Below are 19,497 nucleotides of genomic sequence, written 5' to 3'. Positions count from 1 at the left end.
AAGGGCCCGTCCAGTGAATTCCAGGGGTCCAGTCCAGCTAGGGGCTTCCATTATTATGTAATACACTAATGAGTGTGAATAAAGGTTTCCTCAGGTTTCCACGAGATCAGTTCCAGACTTTGTGAGACCACGATCATGAAGTATGACAGAATATCACAGCCACAGAATCAGAGGCTGCTTTGAGGTCTACTTTGTTTGGTCCCAACACTCTTTTCCTTGTGAAGGGATGGTTCAGTATCTACTCACCACTATGCATCAAATTTCATACCCGATGGGACCATAAACTGGTCTTCAGTGTAAACCAATATGGGCCCAAACAAAAAGGTGGTCTCTGTCATCTTCGGATCATCTGCAGTGTGAACACATTTTTTGGGGGAAGTTACTGTTATGGAAAATTCCACTGACCAGTGTCTAAGGTAGTGGAAATCCCCTGACTAGGTGTCTCACTGCTGTGATACTGTCCACCTGACAGGATGGAACCCTTATTTGGTGTTATGTTTTTCTTCCAACTGGTACCTCGGACGGACGTACACAGCAGATAAGGCATAGGTGATGATCTCATGTCTTTGATGTCTTATTTTTTTCAAATGATCTCTTTTGTAACGCCTCTTTGTTTAAGTTCTGGCTTTTGTGAACTTGAGACCAGTTGTTCCACTTTGAGCACCGAGCTTGTTGTATAAACTCTGCAGAGCTTACTATTATAAAGACTCAAAAGCCTGTCTGAAAATTTGATTAATTCAAATCTCAAGATGAATTTCCATCACGTCACATTAACATTCAACAATTACAGGAACCTCTAGAAGAGCTCATAGAATCGCTTGTAATCTTTATCTCCAAAAATATGGTTGATGAGGATGATAACTAGGCTGGTAGTAACCGGTAGTAGTGGCATAATATTACAGTGGCAAATCTCTATGCAGTGTGCCGGCCTTTATATGCAGTCTATGGTGCAGGCGGATCCCCTCCAAATGAACACTGATATGAATTTAAAGATTTATTTACATGTTTCCCTGATGTAAATAAAACTTACCGAACATTTACATAGAGCAAAACATGGTTGTTCACATGTATATTTCATTGACTTTTGATACTTCACTGTTTAATTCATGACAGTTGCATTAGGAAATGTGTAAAATAAATGTGTTCCTACACATATTAAACAAGGAAGGAATTGAACTTTTAGCCACTGTAATATTTCAGTGCCAATTCACAATCATTCAATAAAAAAAAACCTGATTTAGTGAAGAGTGCAACACAATGGTAGGTTTGTGTTCCTGTCAAATCAATGCATATTCATTTATTGTATTATTTCAGTTCCCTACATGATACAGACTTACTAGTCTTTAATAAGTCTGACAAAATTCTAAAAAGACATCAAAAATACTTTGTTTGAGTACATGTATTAAAGAAGTTTCTCCAGAGTGCAAATTGTTACAGTTTGTGTACAAAATACAAGAGCAAAGCATTAAGTTTATACGAGAATGAAATACGCCTTCACTCAAGAGAAAGATCCTATACAGCAGGATGAGGACATACACATTCAGCACTTTTTTTTTCATTTTACAAAACACTGTGCCAAAAAAGCTGCTCGAGGAACTGTTGCATGTTCGAATCAATAAAAATGCAACCGAAAAATAATTTAGTGACCTCTGAAAAATAAAGTACAACAGAGACAGTTTATATTGCGTTCATGCATCATGAATAACTGGTGAGTAAAGTCTTTGATCGAATGCATCCTTCAAAAATACTTTCAAAGCACTTAGAAGTACATCTCAACACTAGTGCTGCATTTACATCGACTCAGAAATGACATGAGGGCTTACACGTGGAAACCAAAGCTAATTGTAAGTGTGCAAATGAACGACTATCAACTTGAATGGAAAGAGTTTTTGTAATGTCTGCTGCCCGCTGTGTGAGGTTGGTAATGATGGGGTGTGAAGAAAAAAAATTGATATTAGCTTCTTATTTCCAGCATTTCGTATTTCCTCACGTCAGCAGTTTATCAGTTACAGTAAATCCTACATGATATTCAAGCATCGTAAAGACCAACACTTAGTCTGTACACATTACACCCAGTGTGGGCTGCCTATGGATGGGAGTGTGTACACTATTTTGCTCACAAGTCGATTTCTGACAGCGGTGTGAGTGGACGTGCTCTCTTTACTCGAGTTATCCTCCTCCGCGCTCTTATCTGAAGTGGCAGAGCTTCTGCTCTCTCCTGCCCCCTGTTCGTTCCAGGGGGAGGACAAGGACTGCAGGGCTGAGTGGAGTGTGTCTCGTGCAGTCACGACGCTCTGAAGACAGGGGAGCTGCGAGGACGCCGTCAGTCCTCCCTCCTTGGACAGACCCACGATCAGCTCGTCCACGGCCTTGGCAGAGGAGGATATCTGCTCTCTGCCGCTGCCGAGGTTGGAGTCTCTGTCTTTTCCTGGAAGGAGAGTAGTCGTCAGACAAGAGGAGTCACAAATAGTAACAATAATCTGCTGCATTTTCCCTGAGGCTGGTTTTATTCACCCTGTTCATGCTTAATTCTGTCATCCTGCCAGCCACACAGGCTTTTAACCAACCGTCAGAACTGTTATGGTCAAAATCCATTTAATCCAACAAAAAATAAGTATTATTATAGCAAAAGTAAAGCATAGTGTATGCTTTGATTGGCTGGGACATTGGGAGAGCTGTAATAAAACACCCAATAAAACAACACCTTTTACAGACGTTTATTACACATTCTGATGCTATGACGAACCACTACATGAAGCATCCAGTAGCTGTTAAACTGATCAAACCATTAAATGCATTCAATCATTTGTTTTTAGAGCTGAAAATGAATAATAGCGACAGACCTGCTTTTATTAAATAAAAGGCCTGCATTAGCCTTTCTGTCATATTTTACTGTATTACATTTAGATCATCATCCTTATACGTGGATGCACTGAAGGACAAAATGCTTAAACAACTGCCTCTGACTTTAGAACTACTAATATTTTCTAATACTCGTGACTTCAGGTGTTGGTCAGTCTGGATACGACTCACGGACTGAACACCCAGATTGTGTGTGTGTGTGTCAGAGGCTTCACCTCGCAGGGCGGCAGACAGAGAGGAATGCAGCCGTCTGATGGCCTGGTTCAGCTGGAACAGTTTGGTCGCTGCATCCCTCAGTTGCTTCAGATGGGAAGCAGAAGCCTCCTCCGACCATTCCTCCACTTCCTCTGAGTCAGACTCCCTCTCCTGTTTGAAAATCAGAAAACACACAGAATAAGAATAAAAGACAGAGCTAAATAAACACCTCTGTATGTAATGCAATGCAATTAAAAAGCAAAAACACACATAAAGAGTCATAGCAATATGTGCTTTCACATTTCTTAATATAATACTACTGCTAGGATGTCAACCACGGAGAATGTCTGCTGTAGCATCAGGGCTTTTAAGAGCATTGCTTGATAACTCAAAGCACATGGATAGTGAAGGAGATTATTAATCATCAAATCATCTTTCACCAAAATCCTAAATGTATCAACCTAACATCAGCTTGAAACTTCTATTGTTGCCATGTCATTGATTTACAATAATCAAAAGCAGTTTTTTGTGCTCATTTGATTTTCATTATTACATTACTGCACATATCCCAAATAGGTGATGATCAAAGAAATGGTAAGAAAACATTGTTAATTATGTTTCAACATTCATAATTTAGACAAGGAGTATTAGTGACATGTTTGTTTATCAGTGCATTAAAAAGCTTTTCAAATGTTTTCTTATTTTGAATTTTGAGATGACTGAGAACTGCCCCTTTCTAAATAAATGCTAAATATTAAGTCCAACAGAAAACCATCATAGCAAAGAAGTGTAGCCTCTGTCACAAGCTGCATGCAAAAACAACAGCATGCATGTTGTCGCTTTGAGCCACAACTCAAGTTTATTTGACAACATAACACAGTGGGCAGCGAAATGCCCCTGCGTCCATATGTGTCTGCGATTGGTTTGAACAAAAAAACTGGTAGTTTGTGTGACTAAGATAACGGCAAACAAGCCCGTTAGCTGTGACTGATGACACTTCATTCAACACATTCATTACCTGGATTATCTTCAACGGGTCACTGCAGGGAGATAAGCCTACAGACCATTGAGCTTTACACGAACAATAAAAGGCTGAGTGGCATCTTTAAAAGGGCTGCTGTGGGAGCGGGTATTAATCTGTAACATTAAGCCCATGTCAAGATGGAAGACTGTTTTTCAACCTTAACACATCCAGGGAGGCTTTGCTGGGCTTCCATGCTGTCTTTAACCACAGTTGACAAAAAAAAGACTACTGGCAAACTAGAATATAATACATTGGGATAATTGTAGTTTTAGGTTTTTATGGTTTAAACAATTTGATTATATTCAAATTATACATCCAAACAAAACTGATATTAAGAAAAGTCTGATGCTATATTTTAGATTTTTTAATAAACTGAAATACAAGCTTCTCATATCTAAATTGATAATTTAGATTAAGACGTCACATTACAACTTACCGAAATATGGCAATGCATGTAGCTCTGCAGAGCACATGCTAAATCAAGCATCTTGGATTTAAGGCTCTGCAGGCCCTGTGGACAGAGATAACAGGTATCAGTATGAACAACTCTTAAAAAAAAAAAAAAAATTATGTACACATTCATGGAAAATGATCATGACAATTCTTGTGGAACATAATACATGAAGTAACAAAGTAAAGACAACACAATCAACAGTGTTTTTAATAAATGATTCCGATCTCTTACTGGGTTCCTGGGATACGCCAGCTGAGCGTCTCTCAGCATCTCCCTGGTGATCATGAGACTCTCGTTTAAAAGAGAGCGAACGCCCCTGCTGGTCCCGTTCAGCACACACATGGTCATTGAGGGCTGAAAAGATGTAATCATATGATTGCATAAATCACATTTTCATTACAAATCTTGTTACATATCCTTTTTTTAATATCATACATTTTTCTCCAATATAGATAAAAATAAACGTTTATGGTTTGTCTTTTTTTGCCATGTCTTCTTACCAATCACTCAACATACAGTGTACACTGATGCCTACATGCAAATAAAATGTAATATTTGAAAAGACCTCAAAGAAAGTAGTTTTTAGCCAGAACAAACAGATGCACGCAAGGTCTGGGCAATTTGTTTGTTTAAGACAAGTTGTCACACAAACCATGTGGTTGTATGGACTTTTTTAAGAAATCAAAAAAGAAAAAAGGAGAAAAGTATTTACATCCATATATCCCCAGCTCCTCATATCTTCCTTGCTTTGAAATCCACACGTTAATATTTCATTCTCTGGTATTGTGGAGCAGAGGCTTGATTATAGTGAACCCTAAAGCCAGCAGAGATAGTAGCTGCTAAGGTATTAATGGTGGTGTTACCTTGCCTGTGGCCTGGGCACCTAGCTCCATAGCGTTCAGCGGCATGCATGTCACTGCCGCCAGGTGGCCGAGTGCAAGCAATGCTGCATCCAGGCACTGGCTGCTCTTCCTCCGTGCCTCTGTCACCATGGATGTGATCTCTGATTCACAGCCCTGGATGAGAAGAAAATTATAATTTCAGTAAAAATCCAGTCAGCACAAGCTAACTGACACACAGGCTAAAATTGATTTAAAAGTGAATGAAATGTAAGCAAGCTAACAAAGTAGCCCAAGTAGGCTTAGGGGTCTGTAAATAAATAAAAATAGTTGAGAATGTGAAAAATCGTGAGTGAAAGAGGAAAATTGTGTGTTTAGGTGCTGAGGCTGGTAAGGAATTTAGATTTAAGTTTCATATATTCATGTTCTGTTTGGGGCTCAAGGATGCGAATTCCCTCCGCTTGGCCATTTCCATAGACAGAGCTCAAACAGCTCAGAGCTAAGATCCGTCAATCAATGCTCTGCATTTTGATTAGCCGCCCCTGACCAAACTACGCTAAACTGAAAATCATTTTTCAGCTCCAATTTTGCACTAACACCAACTCATTTATATGTTGCAAGTGTCATGAAAAGCAAGATATGTCACTGCGCGGCCTTTATTCCAGTGCTGTAGTTTTTGTGTTCACCTGAATGAGCAGCTGAAAGAATCCTCCCATCCTCTTCACTTGGATCTTGAGTTCCTCAGTGATGGTGTAGAGGAAGCCAGAGACGGGTTTAACGCTCACCAACCAATGCCTGGTCACAAACGCTGCACTCTCCATGGCTGTGGCGGCCTTGACCAGCTGAGTCTGGGCCACCAAGTTGCATACAAACACTGCAGGAGGAGAAACGGTTCATATACACCTTCGCAATAAATCCAAATGGAAAAAAAAGCTCAACCTTGGCCTGAATGAAGAGAGAAATTGGGACATCAAGTCTGTATGCAAGGTCAATTAGATGCAAAGTGATTTTGCTAGTCCTTGCCTGTCTATCTACTAACTTGTTACACATAAAAATGAGTGAAATTCTAACCGTTCTCCTGGCTGTCATCGTCCTGGCTGTCGTACAGGTCAGATAAGGTTTGAACTGCCTCGTACACCCGGTTCAGATCATTGGCCAACCTGTCAGCCATGCTCTCCTCCGTCGCACTACATCCACGGAGACGCGCCACTGATTGACCGATCAGCTCCTTGCAGATGCCGGGCAAGGCAGAGTCTGCGCTGGTGGAATGGGTGGAGGGAGGTTTGGAGACACCCATCAACCCTGGGACGAACATAGTGAAGATAAAGGGTGTGCATCGATGGTCACATTAAACAGCATTCTTATAACGTGTGTGTTTGTTTTGTATCAATCATGATGAATAATTCCAGCAGTTTTGTTTTGCGCCTCACCAGCAGACTGGGAGGAGCCGTTGAGGAGGCTCTGAATCGGATGAACCCGGATCTCGTATAGACGCCCGGAGATTCTCCTGCTCTTCAGCAAACTCCTGCTCCTGAGGCCAAACAAAACAAATTCAAAACGATGTGAATAAATGTTGTATTTACATCTAGACTGTTTAAATATATGGTTGCCCATAATCAGAATGATTTGGTGCTCCAATATATATACTTACAATGTTAATTTCTGTTTATTAAAGCTAGGGTTGGTAATCCTGGAAAAGCTAGCAAGAGCCGGCTTTAAAAGTGTGCAACTGATACATGATTTCAACAAATAAAAGTATTCTGACTCAGAAACAAAAACAACAGACCAACACTACCTTTAAAAGAATAGAGTGCAAAAGCCATTTGACTCAGCTCCTACTTATTGTCCTATTTGAAAGCTTTAATTTACTCTAATTAAATGTAAGTAGCATTATCCTTGAACGGCTTTGGACATTAAAATAATTGAATTTTATACGTTATTTTACCCCTGTGTATTTTAAACTAAGGAGTAAAAGGTTAAGAATAAAAGTTAACTACATTTTGCAGGAAAATAAACTTTACTAGTTATTATGAACAACCTTTAGGTGAGAAGGTTCAGTAAACAGCTGTGGTTTTTATGGAGACAGAGAGAAAAAAAAAAGTATAAAAGGAACAGCAGACCGTGTGCCATGTTTCATTTGGCTGAGTCTGCTGCTAGTTCAGGCACCACCAGAAACACCGTAAACACGTTTTCACAAGAATAACTACAATACGAGGGGAAAATGTTGTGGATCTGCATGAACCACAGGTGCCCTCTGTGTGTGTTTGGATTATGGGCTGTAGAGTGAGAAACGTAGGGACCCTCAGTGCCCTTTCGTTCTCTAAACCCCTTGGCCTGGCCTGCATGGAAATAAAATTAATAAACAGAGCAAAAGGAATAAAGAGGGAAATATACCGCGGTCAACGACTTCATGTCAAATCTTCAAGAAAGAAAAAAAAAAGATGTGTTGAAAGTCAAAACTACGTGCCAGGTTGTAAATTACATCCCTGGAGACTAGGAGCTCTTTGTGAAAACAACCAAAATCTTCCAAACTGTTGGACAAAATGATTTTCCATGTTCCGTCCACATACTTTTCAACTTTCCATATACATCCATTTGTCTGACATATTGTTCACATTAAAAGAGTTGCGCACGAGGGCTGTGAAATTAAGAACAACGTGCATTAGGGCAAAAGCGTTTTCCATTCAAGCCCTGAGAACGGTTGACTGATGGGAAGGAAGGCAGAAAGGCAGAGAGGCCCCTCCCTCTGCAACACGCTGTAAGGGTTTCTGAACAATTGCCTTCTAACAAATTTTCAATAACTGGACAAGACTACAATTCATTTCCTGAAATCTAATGTAAATGTATGGTGCTGGAACGATCCACTGATGGATAGGAGGGGAGAGAAGAGCTGGATAATTACCTTCGGCGTGAGAACGATGAGGTGGAGGAAGAGGAGGCCGATATATCTTGCTCCCACTCATCATCAGGGTCATAAAACACGTCGTCATCTTTAGAGGTGGAATCCCCCTGCGGAGAGTAAACTATTGCTGACATGCCCGGTCTCATTTACACAACTTAATGAGAAAAGCACGGCAAAGTGAAGCAGCATCCCTCTGTCAGGCATAAAACGACCCACTCTGGACTGTAAATAAGGTCAAACATCTGGGAAATTGGCAATTGCACTTGAGCTGATGTCAGAGTGAATATGCAGAATGAGGAACAGACAGGCTGGCTGCTGGAATATGCTTCATTCAACAGCCATCGTCTATTAGCTTGTTAGAGCACTGGTAAAATCAAATAAATGAACCTTCCTGTGAATTTCAAAGCAATTTGTTGGAAATTGAGTGTTGATCATTTTTATCAAGTGTCTGCTCATTGCATGTGCTTTATCATATGAGACTTTTAAGGGTGTAAATATGTTTTAGATTTATTGCACTGGTGATCATGCTGACTATGCACAATACTATGCCAATAAAATAGGTCTACTCTCTTACGTGTCAATTATTCTTTACAACCCTAAATGAATACCAGAGGCAGCTTGAACGGATCTAAGATAAGTGGCCAAAAGACTTGGAAATACCCTGAATAAGCATATGACAGGGTTAAAATTCGAGTAGTTTCTAGTTTGCCAATCACTGTAGAGCAGGCTTTTATGACTAAGCCCCAAAATATTGGTCATTGCCCCCAGAGGCTAATGCATCGTCAGACAATTGCTGATGTGCTTCGAGATCCCAAGACTGAGGTATTCACACATCACATCGATCTGATCAGTATGGCCCTGGAAAAATGAACCAACTAAAGAAAACACACCCTTCATCCTTTAAGAGAAGAGCTCTCACGACTGAACCCTTGAGCAACCAGTTCATGCTCTTTTATACATTGTTAAATATATAAATATATATATATATATATATATATATAAATAAATATGTTCAAGTTCTTTCAACATCAGGAATCAGCAATCATCCAATCAGAAAAGGGAACATGTTGAAGGCAGAACTGATTTGAGGCCAACCTGCTCGAGTTCCCTCATGGCAGCCATGTTGTTTTGGAACTTGTCCATACTCCAGAACGTTGAGATCCCCAGCTTTGTGTTTTGAACACGCACCTGGAGCAAACCACCCGTTTCCGGATTCTCGCTGTCAGAGCTTTCGTGTCTAAAACAGAGGAGAGTCAAGTGAAGGTTTTATTGATAGTTCATCTTTGAATAACAGCGTAATAATGGTAAAGCTTTGCTGTAAAATAAGAAAGCCGACAAGTAAATTGATAAATGAAAACAAAAATGTACAATACCTTCTAAAAATTGTGTTTCTCTTCAGTTTAGAACTGATCTTATTAGCTTCCTCAATCATCAAGGACATCTTCATGGCATCCCAATGTGGAGAGACTGAAATATACAAATGAAACCGCTCAACTACACCACGACCACCAAGCACTGTTTGTTTCAAAGATATGCTATTGGAAAAATAAGTAATTAGTATTGCAATCCATTCCATTATTCTAATGCAATTTAGTGAGATTCAAATTCTTACTTTGCATTGTGTAGTTTTTTTTTTGTAACCACCTTCTACAAGAGTTGTCTTTCATCTGACTATAGCAGCTAAATGGACAGATCCCACCCATCCACAGTGCCAGATGGGTGGGATCTGTGTAGGTGGATATCGTTCCTAACTCCAGGACGTGGTCGTGACTTAAAAGATCTCACCATTTCTCGGAGTGGGGATTTCCCTCAAAGCTCTTTTCTTCTGCAGCTCCTCAAGCTCTCGGCCAATCTTCTTCTTCTCTGCCTCCAGGGCATCAACAATCCTCACTTGACTTACACGGTGTTCCTCCATCGCCTGGAGTGAATCATGGTAATGTACACACTATTAAAAACCACCAGGCCAAAACATTATGTCTCTAGCCAAGCTCTACCACAACTCAAATGGCCCATCAGTTAAACATAAACCCCCGTGTCAGCACATTTGCTTGAGCTTTCAAGCTCTTTACAGATCATCTGAAAACATGATAATGAGCAAATTAAGGAGATGATGTCATTTACAGTTACAGGAATAATCATATTTCCTATCGAGTGACGTCTGAGGACCAAGAGAGAGAACTGGAGAAAGCTGACTGAATTAAGATCTGTTACTTATTATCTCTTGGATACTGCAGCTCCACCAAACCACTAGTCTGAATCTCTGAGGCCAAGTTGTTAGTATTTAGGACACAGTCTCTTCCAAAAGAAAATGGGAGTTAGCTCAACAGTGCAGAGGCCTGTAAAACTGTTAATATTCGAATATTCTGAAAGGCTAATAGACATCGACAGTGGGATAAAGCAAATAAACTTGTTTTTTCGTGGAACAATCCCTAGCAGCACTAAAACAGCCTCCTTGGAACTTAAAATAGTTGAGCCAAGTGAAAAGGAAACATTCCCAGGTTTTGCTCTGTGTCCTGACCTGGGCCTCCATGTGCAGACGGAGGTGTTTCTTCTGGGAGTCCACCTCCTGTTCCAGCCCCAGCTTGGCCACCTTCAGCTCTGCCATCTGACTGGCCACCCTCTGCTGGTCTAATTCCTGTTGACGTTTCCACGCACTCTCCTCGTTCTGAATAAATTACATTTTGCCATTACTCAATACTGGCAGCACAACTTGACAGGGTGTAGGGATAAACATAAATTACACATGACAAGAAGTATCTGACGGCTCGGACTATGCAATGCAGTACAAGGGGTGAAAGAAAAAGGGCTTATTGAGTTCAATTTTGTGATTAAGGTAGTTTGTTAACAGGTAAAATGTTTGTGTAAATTAACTTTCAATCACTGCAAACATACAGAACAGTTAAATATCTGTGGAGATTCCTCACAACACAGTACGGTATAACGTGTGCAGAGATGTGGTTTCCTGCCAATGGGTAACACTTAGCAGTCCTGAGGCCCTCACCAGCAAATAATAAAAAAAGAGAAATGGAGGTATAGTGTACCAGCTCTCTCTCCAGGGTACGAATCCTGTTCTCATAAAGCGCCCTCTGATCACAAAGCTCCTTCTGGGCCACCTCCTTTGCCATCTGGATTCCCTGCATCATCTCCTCCTTCGCTTTCAGATGGGCTTCTTCAATTTCTGCCTCCAGCCTGAGAAACACAAAGATGTCTTTAGGGAAGTTTTAAATATGTTACCTTGACAAAAACAGGGTAGCAGGTTGTGATGTTTTTTTTTCCATTTAGTCATTAGACTCACTGAGCTCTTTGGGCCTTAAGTAATTCATTTTTGGCAAATTCAAAATCTTTCTGGCCATCGCCTGAGCCTGTCCAACACGATACCCGCTTCCCAGACTGCACCTCAGCTGGATGATTAAAGCGGAAGTAGTGGTCTCCGCCTAGAATCACCCTGTCACCCTGGAATTAAAATACATAAGACGGGAATAGTTAATAACATGCATTAAAAAACACTTTGGACAAAGGGGTTGGTCGTATGATTGACTTGATCTACTCACGTGATGGAGGACAGTGGACTCTGAGATCAGGTTCCCATTAACAAAGGTCTTGGCAGTTTCCATTGGTGTGATGCTCACAGTACTTTGGATACTGTTTATAACGCTAAAATAAAGACATAGATAAAAACATTGATATAACATTTTAAAGGACAGCGTTAATTGATATATCAGCACTTAGTTTCTTTAGTATAGTATAGTAGTACTATTAATTCAACTCAAGCAGTTGCCACTGTTCTAAAGGACCGGGACTGGTGATCATTTCTCACCAGTGATGGTCGGCGATGAGGCCTCCATTCAGCTGAATGTCTCGGCTGGAGTCGGACTGGAGCTTGCCCACCGTGGTTTGACCCTCTTTGATCATATAGAGAAGCATCTCAGACAATTGGGGATCCTCATTCAGGTTCACCAGGTTGGGAAGACGATTGTCCACTTTGAATGTCACGCCTGCTTTCTGCAGAACAAGAACATAGTTGGCAATTGACATCGTCTTCCTGGTTTTAAATGTTAACTAAAATGTAAGTATGATGACACAGAAAAACTCTGTATTCATGTTTTCAGAGCGCATTAGTTTCACTTTTACGGGAAGTTACATCATAAATAAACCATCAATGTTTTGTTTTGAACAAATTACCTGCAACTCTTTGGTCTCCTCCCTTTTGCGTATTTCCGCTTGTTCCAGTTTCTCTCTCCATGCCCTGTAACAAAATGAAGTTTAAACCTCTAAAACCTCTATGCAGAAAAACATATCTCTGTCAATTTTATCACATTTTCAAAGGTTGATGTTTAAATATATGACCCATTGTGTGGATGATGAGAAAGAAAAAAACTATTTATGAATATATGAACATCTATCCCATTCAAGTGAATTCAAGTGAATGGGGAAAGTTGTCTCTCATTTTTGGAGTCGTTTGTATTAACAGAGTGAATATGAATAAATAAAATATATAAACCGTTAAATTAATATTAGTGCAAACTAAATTTAAACAGTGAATACCAGGAATATGAAGAAACACTGTGTTAATACGTTAATTTAAAACAAGAAAAACTGCCACAGCTTTCTCTACGATCCCCTTAAAAAGAAAAATGATAATCGTAGGGTGTGTCGGGTCAAAGGTATAAAATAAATAAATGCATGATGACTGAAGTAATGCTGACCGGTTGGCCTCGACCATTTCTCTCTCTTGCTGACAGAGCATTGTCTTCAGGGCAGTGATCTCCTGCACAAACAGCCGGACCCTGTCTGGTTCGATCCCCTGTGAGCTCATCTGGGCCGCTCGCAGCTTCTCCACCTCCGCCTTCAGCTCTGAATCAAACACACACACACAGTTTGTTCAAATACTTCATACAGCTAAATTATATAATGAAACAGCACTGAGGAAACAGGAACTTAAAAAAAAACCTGTACTGTAAATACAAATTGCAGAGTTACATAAAGTTCCCTACAGTTTATTTCAGGGCTTGACTTCAACAAATGCCTCAAATAACAAATAATCCTGTCTAAGATCTGAACAATTTAATTTACAGACGACAGCTAACACATCATCACCGACTGGATTTGTAATGTTTAAGTCACATTCACTTAGTGTCTCTCAAACCGACATGAGAGAAAACCACAGCAAGAGCTCCCCTTAGTGCTCAGAATGAGGAACAGCAGCACAATCACCTCGTGAAAAATAATACTTGCATGACAGTTAGCCGCCATGTGCAGCTGACAGTGCATAAATATGGCCTGGAGGCAAGGTTAGGGCCAAGACTTAATTGAAGTGGGTAGTGCATAAGTTGGTGATGGATAGATGGGCAGACAGGAGGGTATATGTGGGAGAGGAGAGAGAAGAAGATCAAGTGCAAGACATGAATAGTAAGATAGCCGTGCACGTATAAAGAAAGAGAACAAGAAACAGACACAAAGAGAGGCAGCTGGAGGAGCTCATCAAAGGAGAATAAATGACATATATACATATAAATAAGCAGTTGTAGACAGAGGGATGTTTGGTGAGTGCACTCTGTTGCTTTAAAACTAGATTTTTTTGTACGGCTGAGAGTTTTTTCAATGCACAAGCACTGTTGCCAGATGCCAGGAGGCACACAGGGTAGCAAGATCAGACAAGCATAGAAAAGCCATTTCCTTGTGAAAAGGGACATGCAGGTGTGTGCTGTTCGTGTAAGATGGCAGATGTTCAGGTTTAAAAAAAAAAAAAACAGAACGTCCAGAAAAACATAATGTCCATGAACGTGCATGGCAGAAAGGAGGAGCTCTATTTTAGATCAAAATAGTTTTCTCAAGGTAGAAAGGTTTTACGTTCACCTTGTGCTCCACCGCCCACCTCTGATGTAGTCACAAAGGTCACATCCATATATATATATATTTTTTTTTTAATATATACCCTACATGAATGGACTTGTTCTCAAACCAACATAGTGATAAGACATATTAAAACTACTTCCTGTATATTACTTATATTTGGGTGTAGATAAATAAACAGGTTTAAAAGGCTTATTGCAGTTTCAACCAAAACTTTGTCAATGTGGTCATTCTGAGTGTCTCACCTCTGATGAGCTTTGCGCTGGTGTCTTCATTGACCTTGGCCACGTTGATGATAGTTCGGGCCTGCTGGGCGTAGCGGAGAGTGCTTAGAGTTTCCTCCACACTGCTGCCTGCTGGGCTCAGTGTGGCGATCATGGCTGTCTTGGAGTTTCCCCCGAGGCTCTCTTTTAACAGCCTGCAGAAGAAAAACCGGGGTCAGGACCATGGTTCCAAATTGAAAATGTTGAATTTAGTTTAGAGATCTGCACAACACTGTATTTTCAGCAGAGTAACTACAATTTCTATAGACTTATGATTATTATTAATTTAATTTATCATTTTTATGTATATTTTTCCAGTATTGTGAACATCTGTATTTGAAAGAATTTTCTTCTTCATAGATCTCCTTCTTGGATTTACAAATAATCCAAAAAAACTTTTGTAGAGTATAAAAGTGGAAACAACATTGTTTGTGCACAAGCATCCTGATCTCTCACCATGTGAGGACAGACTCCCTGTACGGTATGAAGACCTTCTTCCTGGTCAGTGCTTGCTCAGACAGGGCAGAGATGACCTTTCCAAGGGTGAGCAGGGATTTGTTGATGCTAGCGCCCTCCTATAAGGACACAGGAATTGCATTGTTTTGAATAGGAGAGAATCTTCAACAAAGCTAAAGCTCAGTGTGTCTGTGTGTGTGTGTGTGTGTGTGTGTGTGTGTGTACCCTGAGTCGGTCTCCACTTGTCTGAGCCGTTTTACAGCGTTCGCTGCCTGCCAAGTCCACCAGGTTGATCCTGCTGCTGATACTGTGGTCATGTTCTTCATCCTCCACAAACTCAGTCTGCAGACAAATACACCAAGAGAAACTTATTACACTTATACAATTGGAATATATGACAGATCAAATTTATCAGTGTGTCTATGATGAATTAATTGTAATTATATAAATCATTTCAGACTTTTAAGGGTAAAACTATTTTGTTGTGCAATTGGTGATGGTACAGATACAGATAAGTCCACAGGTCGTACTTTGGTCTGGGTCATAACCAGGGTGAAGACGGAGTGAGATCTGGAGCTCTTGTCGTTCATTCCTGTAGCTGCTGTGGCTCTCTGCTTGTTGCCGAGCCCCAGCCAACCCTGAAACAGAACAGCGTGAATTAAGACTGAATCGCTAAAGTGATATCAGCATTGTTTTATTTGTCCATGTTACCCTTTGAATATACTGTATCTTTGAAGCTTTATCGTCAAGTGCACATGCACAGACATTGATATCTGTAACTTTGAACCTTGACTCGCTCGAGAATTCAAAGTGGTTCATAAGAGCAACAGGTATCTGAAAGAAGAAAGTATCTTGTTTGAAGTTTCCAACCCACCTGGATGTCATTGTAAGAGCTCACAACATTCCTGTGAAGAGATGACAAAGTGAGCAATTCTGAAAATGACACCATTAAATAATGATCTTATGGTCTTATACAAAAAGCAATAAGTGTTTCTTACGTTGAAAGTTCAGCCACATAGGGACCGTGGACAGGATGCTCTCTCACCCGCAGCTGGAAACACAAATCATCTAGCTTTTATCTTGAAGAATTCATATGAGACTTTATACACATCTGACATATGATCTTCGAGTAGATGTCCAATGTGTTCTAGAGCCAGGAGAAACCAAAACTTTCCACACAGTGGTATCATCTGCAGTGACTTACAGGCATCCTTCTTTGGTTTGGATCATCTCTGGTAATCAGGAGGTCATGGATCTTCTCGTTGTAAACTTCAAAATAGCTCATCTCGACATGACACTTGACCTGAAACATAACAAGTCAAATGTGTCATTTAATCGTTTATCCAAGTTTTGTACACATTCATGTCGTTTAAATACTGCTGTGTTAAATAGAGAAAGGTAGAAGACTCTAGTTTATTCAATCAAAACTACGTTTGAAAATGTATTAATTAATGCAACATTTTACCTCTGTATTTTCTATGGCGGTCAATCTAGAAAAAAGCTCTCGACAAAACCTTGGGATAACTCCTGCTTCTTCACCGAAGCCCATCATCCTGCAAAACAACCATTTTAAACAAGTAGAACTGTCAGTTGACGAACCGCAATTTCAAAAACATCACGTAGAAGTGAGTGGATGAGAGGAGAGTGATTCAATGGGAAAAGGGTGAGTGTAATAAACAGAAAATACTCACGTGTACGATTTCCCAGAGCCTGTTTGACCATAAGCAAACAGACAGGTGTTGAATCCTTCGAAGGCCCTTAGAAGAAGAGGTCTAGCCAGTGTCTCGTACACCATCTGCTGGCTGGCAAATGTGGACTCGCTCTCATCCACAGAGCAGAAAGAGAGGTCGTAGGTAAAGGAGTAACTCTGTTTGGACTCAGGATGTTGGACAATGGTCTCTTGGCCTTTCATGAAAATGACCTGCGAGGCCTTCTCTGCCTTCTCCCTGTAAAAGGTTAGAAATATTCAATAACGTGAAGGATTTAAAACTGAGCACTTCTATAAGCTAAACATGTAAATTATTTGTTGATTCCATAAAGTCTGAATTTTGATTGTTTGTCTCTGTATGTTGGCTCTGCAATTTGATGACGATCTGTCCAGGGTGTAAACAACCTCTAAGCCAATGTAGGCTAAGATTGAATCCAGCTCCCACCCTGAACCTGAAGGGTTTAGATAATGCTTGAATAAATTATTTTAGTGATTAATCGTAGCGGGAGATGATGGAAAATGCACATCACAATTTCCCGAAACCAAAGGTGGGAATATTTTTTGTTTCTTTCGACCAAAAACCTAAAGTTGCTCTCAGAAGAAAAAGAAAAGCAGCAAATCCTCACAACTGAGAAGCTGGTAAGGTTGCTTGAGTTTCTTTCTGCCAATTAACCAGTGGATTAAATTAACTTGTTCATTAAGAAAATGAGCCTGGCTTGAATTTGACAATGAGAATGTCTGCGAACATATTGTAAAATATATATATATATATATATATGCCTGTTGTTTCACTTGTTCTAATCCATTAAATGTCTGAGCGATGTCTTTACGTCCAGAATTAACAAAGTTGAATCAAATCAGATCTGATGTAACTGCACCTTGGTTTGTCATTAGTTGTATATCCTGTTGTCCAGAGGAGTCAGCAGTTACTTTTAATGAACCACAACCTAACCTGCAGACTGATGGGGGGAGTAGTGCATTACCTACCGGGCACTGAACGGCCTGACACGGACAGCCACAGTCACTGCACTGTCTTCCATCTTTAATGAATCCTGCTGCTGCAAAGCCTCACTGGGACGAGACCGGGGCTGCTCGGTACTCCTTGGAGCAGGAGCAGGGTGCGAGGCCGGAGCCGGGGTGTGGGCATGGGCAGGAGCCGGGGTGGGGGCATGGGCAGGAGCCGGGTTGGACGTCCTGGCCTGGGGCACGTCTCCCCTCTTGACGGAGCTGGATGTCCTAATCACCCCTAGCGCAGGGCTGGGCCTGTGCAAACCTGCAGACGCCTTGGCCACCCGAGGAGCAGGCGCAGGTTTAAACTCTTGAGCTTGTTGCATTCTGGATTTGGGTCTTTCCAGACTCGCAGACTTGACCGCCACTACTTTAGGGACTTCTCGCGCTGCCATTCTCTCGAACACTTCCCTCTTAGCTGCGATCTTGTGAAACGGGGTCTTTTTGGTGGGGGTTTTAAATGTTTGGGCCTGGTCCTCTAGTTGTCTTGTAGAGGAAGAGGAGGATGAAGAGGAGGGTGTCTTGCTGGGTGCCAGCCTCCCCTGGGTTTCCGCATGAGTCTCTCTGCTTTTACTCCTGGAGGCAGCTTCTCTCACACTTGCAGACCTGAACACACTCGGGTACCTGCCGTTTGGTTCACTGAGAACCTTCGGCGGTGGCTGCCCACCAGCCCCGCTTATCCCACGCTGACCCAAGGCGCTCTTATCCATGGAGGGGGTCCTGGTCCTTCGCTGAAGGGTCAGTCTCTTCTCCGGAGCCGGGGTGCTGTTCAGGCTGCTTTCAGCCACAGTTTTCTCCCCCTGTTCGCCCCCGGTCCTCCTCCTTGACCTCCTCTGCAGGGTGAGCCGGCCCCGGTGAGGTGTCTGCTGCCCGCTGCCGCTTTTTGACAGCGCAGAGACGATAAAGGTCCTGTGAACCTGTCGGCTTTTCTCCGAAGTCCTGCTGTCCTCACACGTAGACTCTCCGGACGTTGTCCCACTTTTCTCCAGCGTCGTGTCGGATGCTTTCCTCTCCGCCGGGCGCCCTCTGCCCCCCGATGTCCGGGATGTGGACATGAGATGGTCGTAATAAGCCGTGTGCTTCCTCGCTTGTACGCTAAATAACGACATGTTAGCCGAATGCTAAAAACAAAAGAGCTAACAGCCCTAACGGTGAGTCCACTTAGCTTAGTCCGACTACAGCACCCGACATGAAAAACACGTCGGTCTGACGTAAGTGCAGCTGGACATCTTAGTTTAAAACAATACAAAACACGTTAAATACGATAAAAGTTGCGTCCGAGCTGAAACAGCTACTTAAGTTTATTTTCCTCCTCTTCCGCCTTCGCCCGCTTCAATTTCAAACCGTCTCCGCCGCTGACAGCTGATTGGCTGAATTCGTGGAAGTCTTTACGTCATCCCATAGTCAAAGTAGATAGTACCTGAGACTGACGCTAGGTGGCAGCATGGTTCTACTAAATATACTGTATATGTGAGCACATCGTTGAAGTGTCAACAAATGAGATCTGCAGTTACTCATGTTTTCTTTTTCTAAATTTAGCACTTTACCGTTGGAAAAGTGACGTATACGACATCGTTTCCACATAAACTGTGACATATGTTTGAGAATGAATGAAGTTGAGCCATGACTTATGGCTTTTAAACTAAATTTGAGTCTTGGGTTGGAAAAAATAGGGTCACAAACTGATTAATATTTGTATAATAGGTAATATTTTATCACTTTTAAAGAAAAGAAGTAGTTTTTTTTCTTGCACTTAAAGTTCACAATCAACCAGACATTAAGAGAGGAAGAGTCGGTGAGTACAGGCTTGAGAAATACTCCTGATCCCTCCTTCATAAGAGCAACTCAGTCAGACTGAAAACATTTGTGTTGTGGTTAATATTTCTGTTTCGTTCATTGTCATTTGGTGTTGGTCTCTTTAGTCATTTTCTAT

General features: G+C 41.3%; 1 protein-coding gene across 1 annotated transcript; it reads right to left on the bottom strand.

Moving 5' to 3' along the window:
• Nucleotides 1-1,673: 1,673 nt before the first annotated feature.
• Nucleotides 1,674-18,792, bottom strand: kif14 (kinesin family member 14). The gene is made up of 29 exons (XM_062394655.1): nt 17,544-18,792; nt 16,540-16,794; nt 16,314-16,401; nt 16,053-16,151; nt 15,847-15,899; nt 15,723-15,753; nt 15,379-15,486; nt 15,074-15,190; nt 14,849-14,967; nt 14,375-14,547; nt 12,983-13,130; nt 12,459-12,522; nt 12,094-12,278; nt 11,828-11,930; nt 11,572-11,729; nt 11,318-11,465; nt 10,795-10,941; nt 10,062-10,194; nt 9,650-9,743; nt 9,372-9,513; nt 8,277-8,383; nt 6,805-6,905; nt 6,446-6,676; nt 6,061-6,248; nt 5,399-5,551; nt 4,767-4,889; nt 4,518-4,592; nt 3,078-3,228; nt 1,674-2,428 (listed from the first exon to the last, which is right to left on the bottom strand). The coding sequence occupies exons 1-29, from the start codon at nt 18,671-18,673 to the stop codon at nt 2,067-2,069; spliced, it is 4,986 nt and encodes a 1,661-aa protein (XP_062250639.1). The 5' UTR covers nt 18,674-18,792; the 3' UTR covers nt 1,674-2,066.
• Between the last annotated feature and the right edge of the window lie 705 nt (nt 18,793-19,497).

Source organism: Platichthys flesus, chromosome 9, assembly GCF_949316205.1.
Source record: "Platichthys flesus chromosome 9, fPlaFle2.1, whole genome shotgun sequence".
Taxonomy (NCBI): domain Eukaryota; kingdom Metazoa; phylum Chordata; class Actinopteri; order Pleuronectiformes; family Pleuronectidae; genus Platichthys; species Platichthys flesus.
Note: the sequence above shows the minus strand (reverse complement) of the source record. Positions and strands in the feature narration are given on the sequence as shown.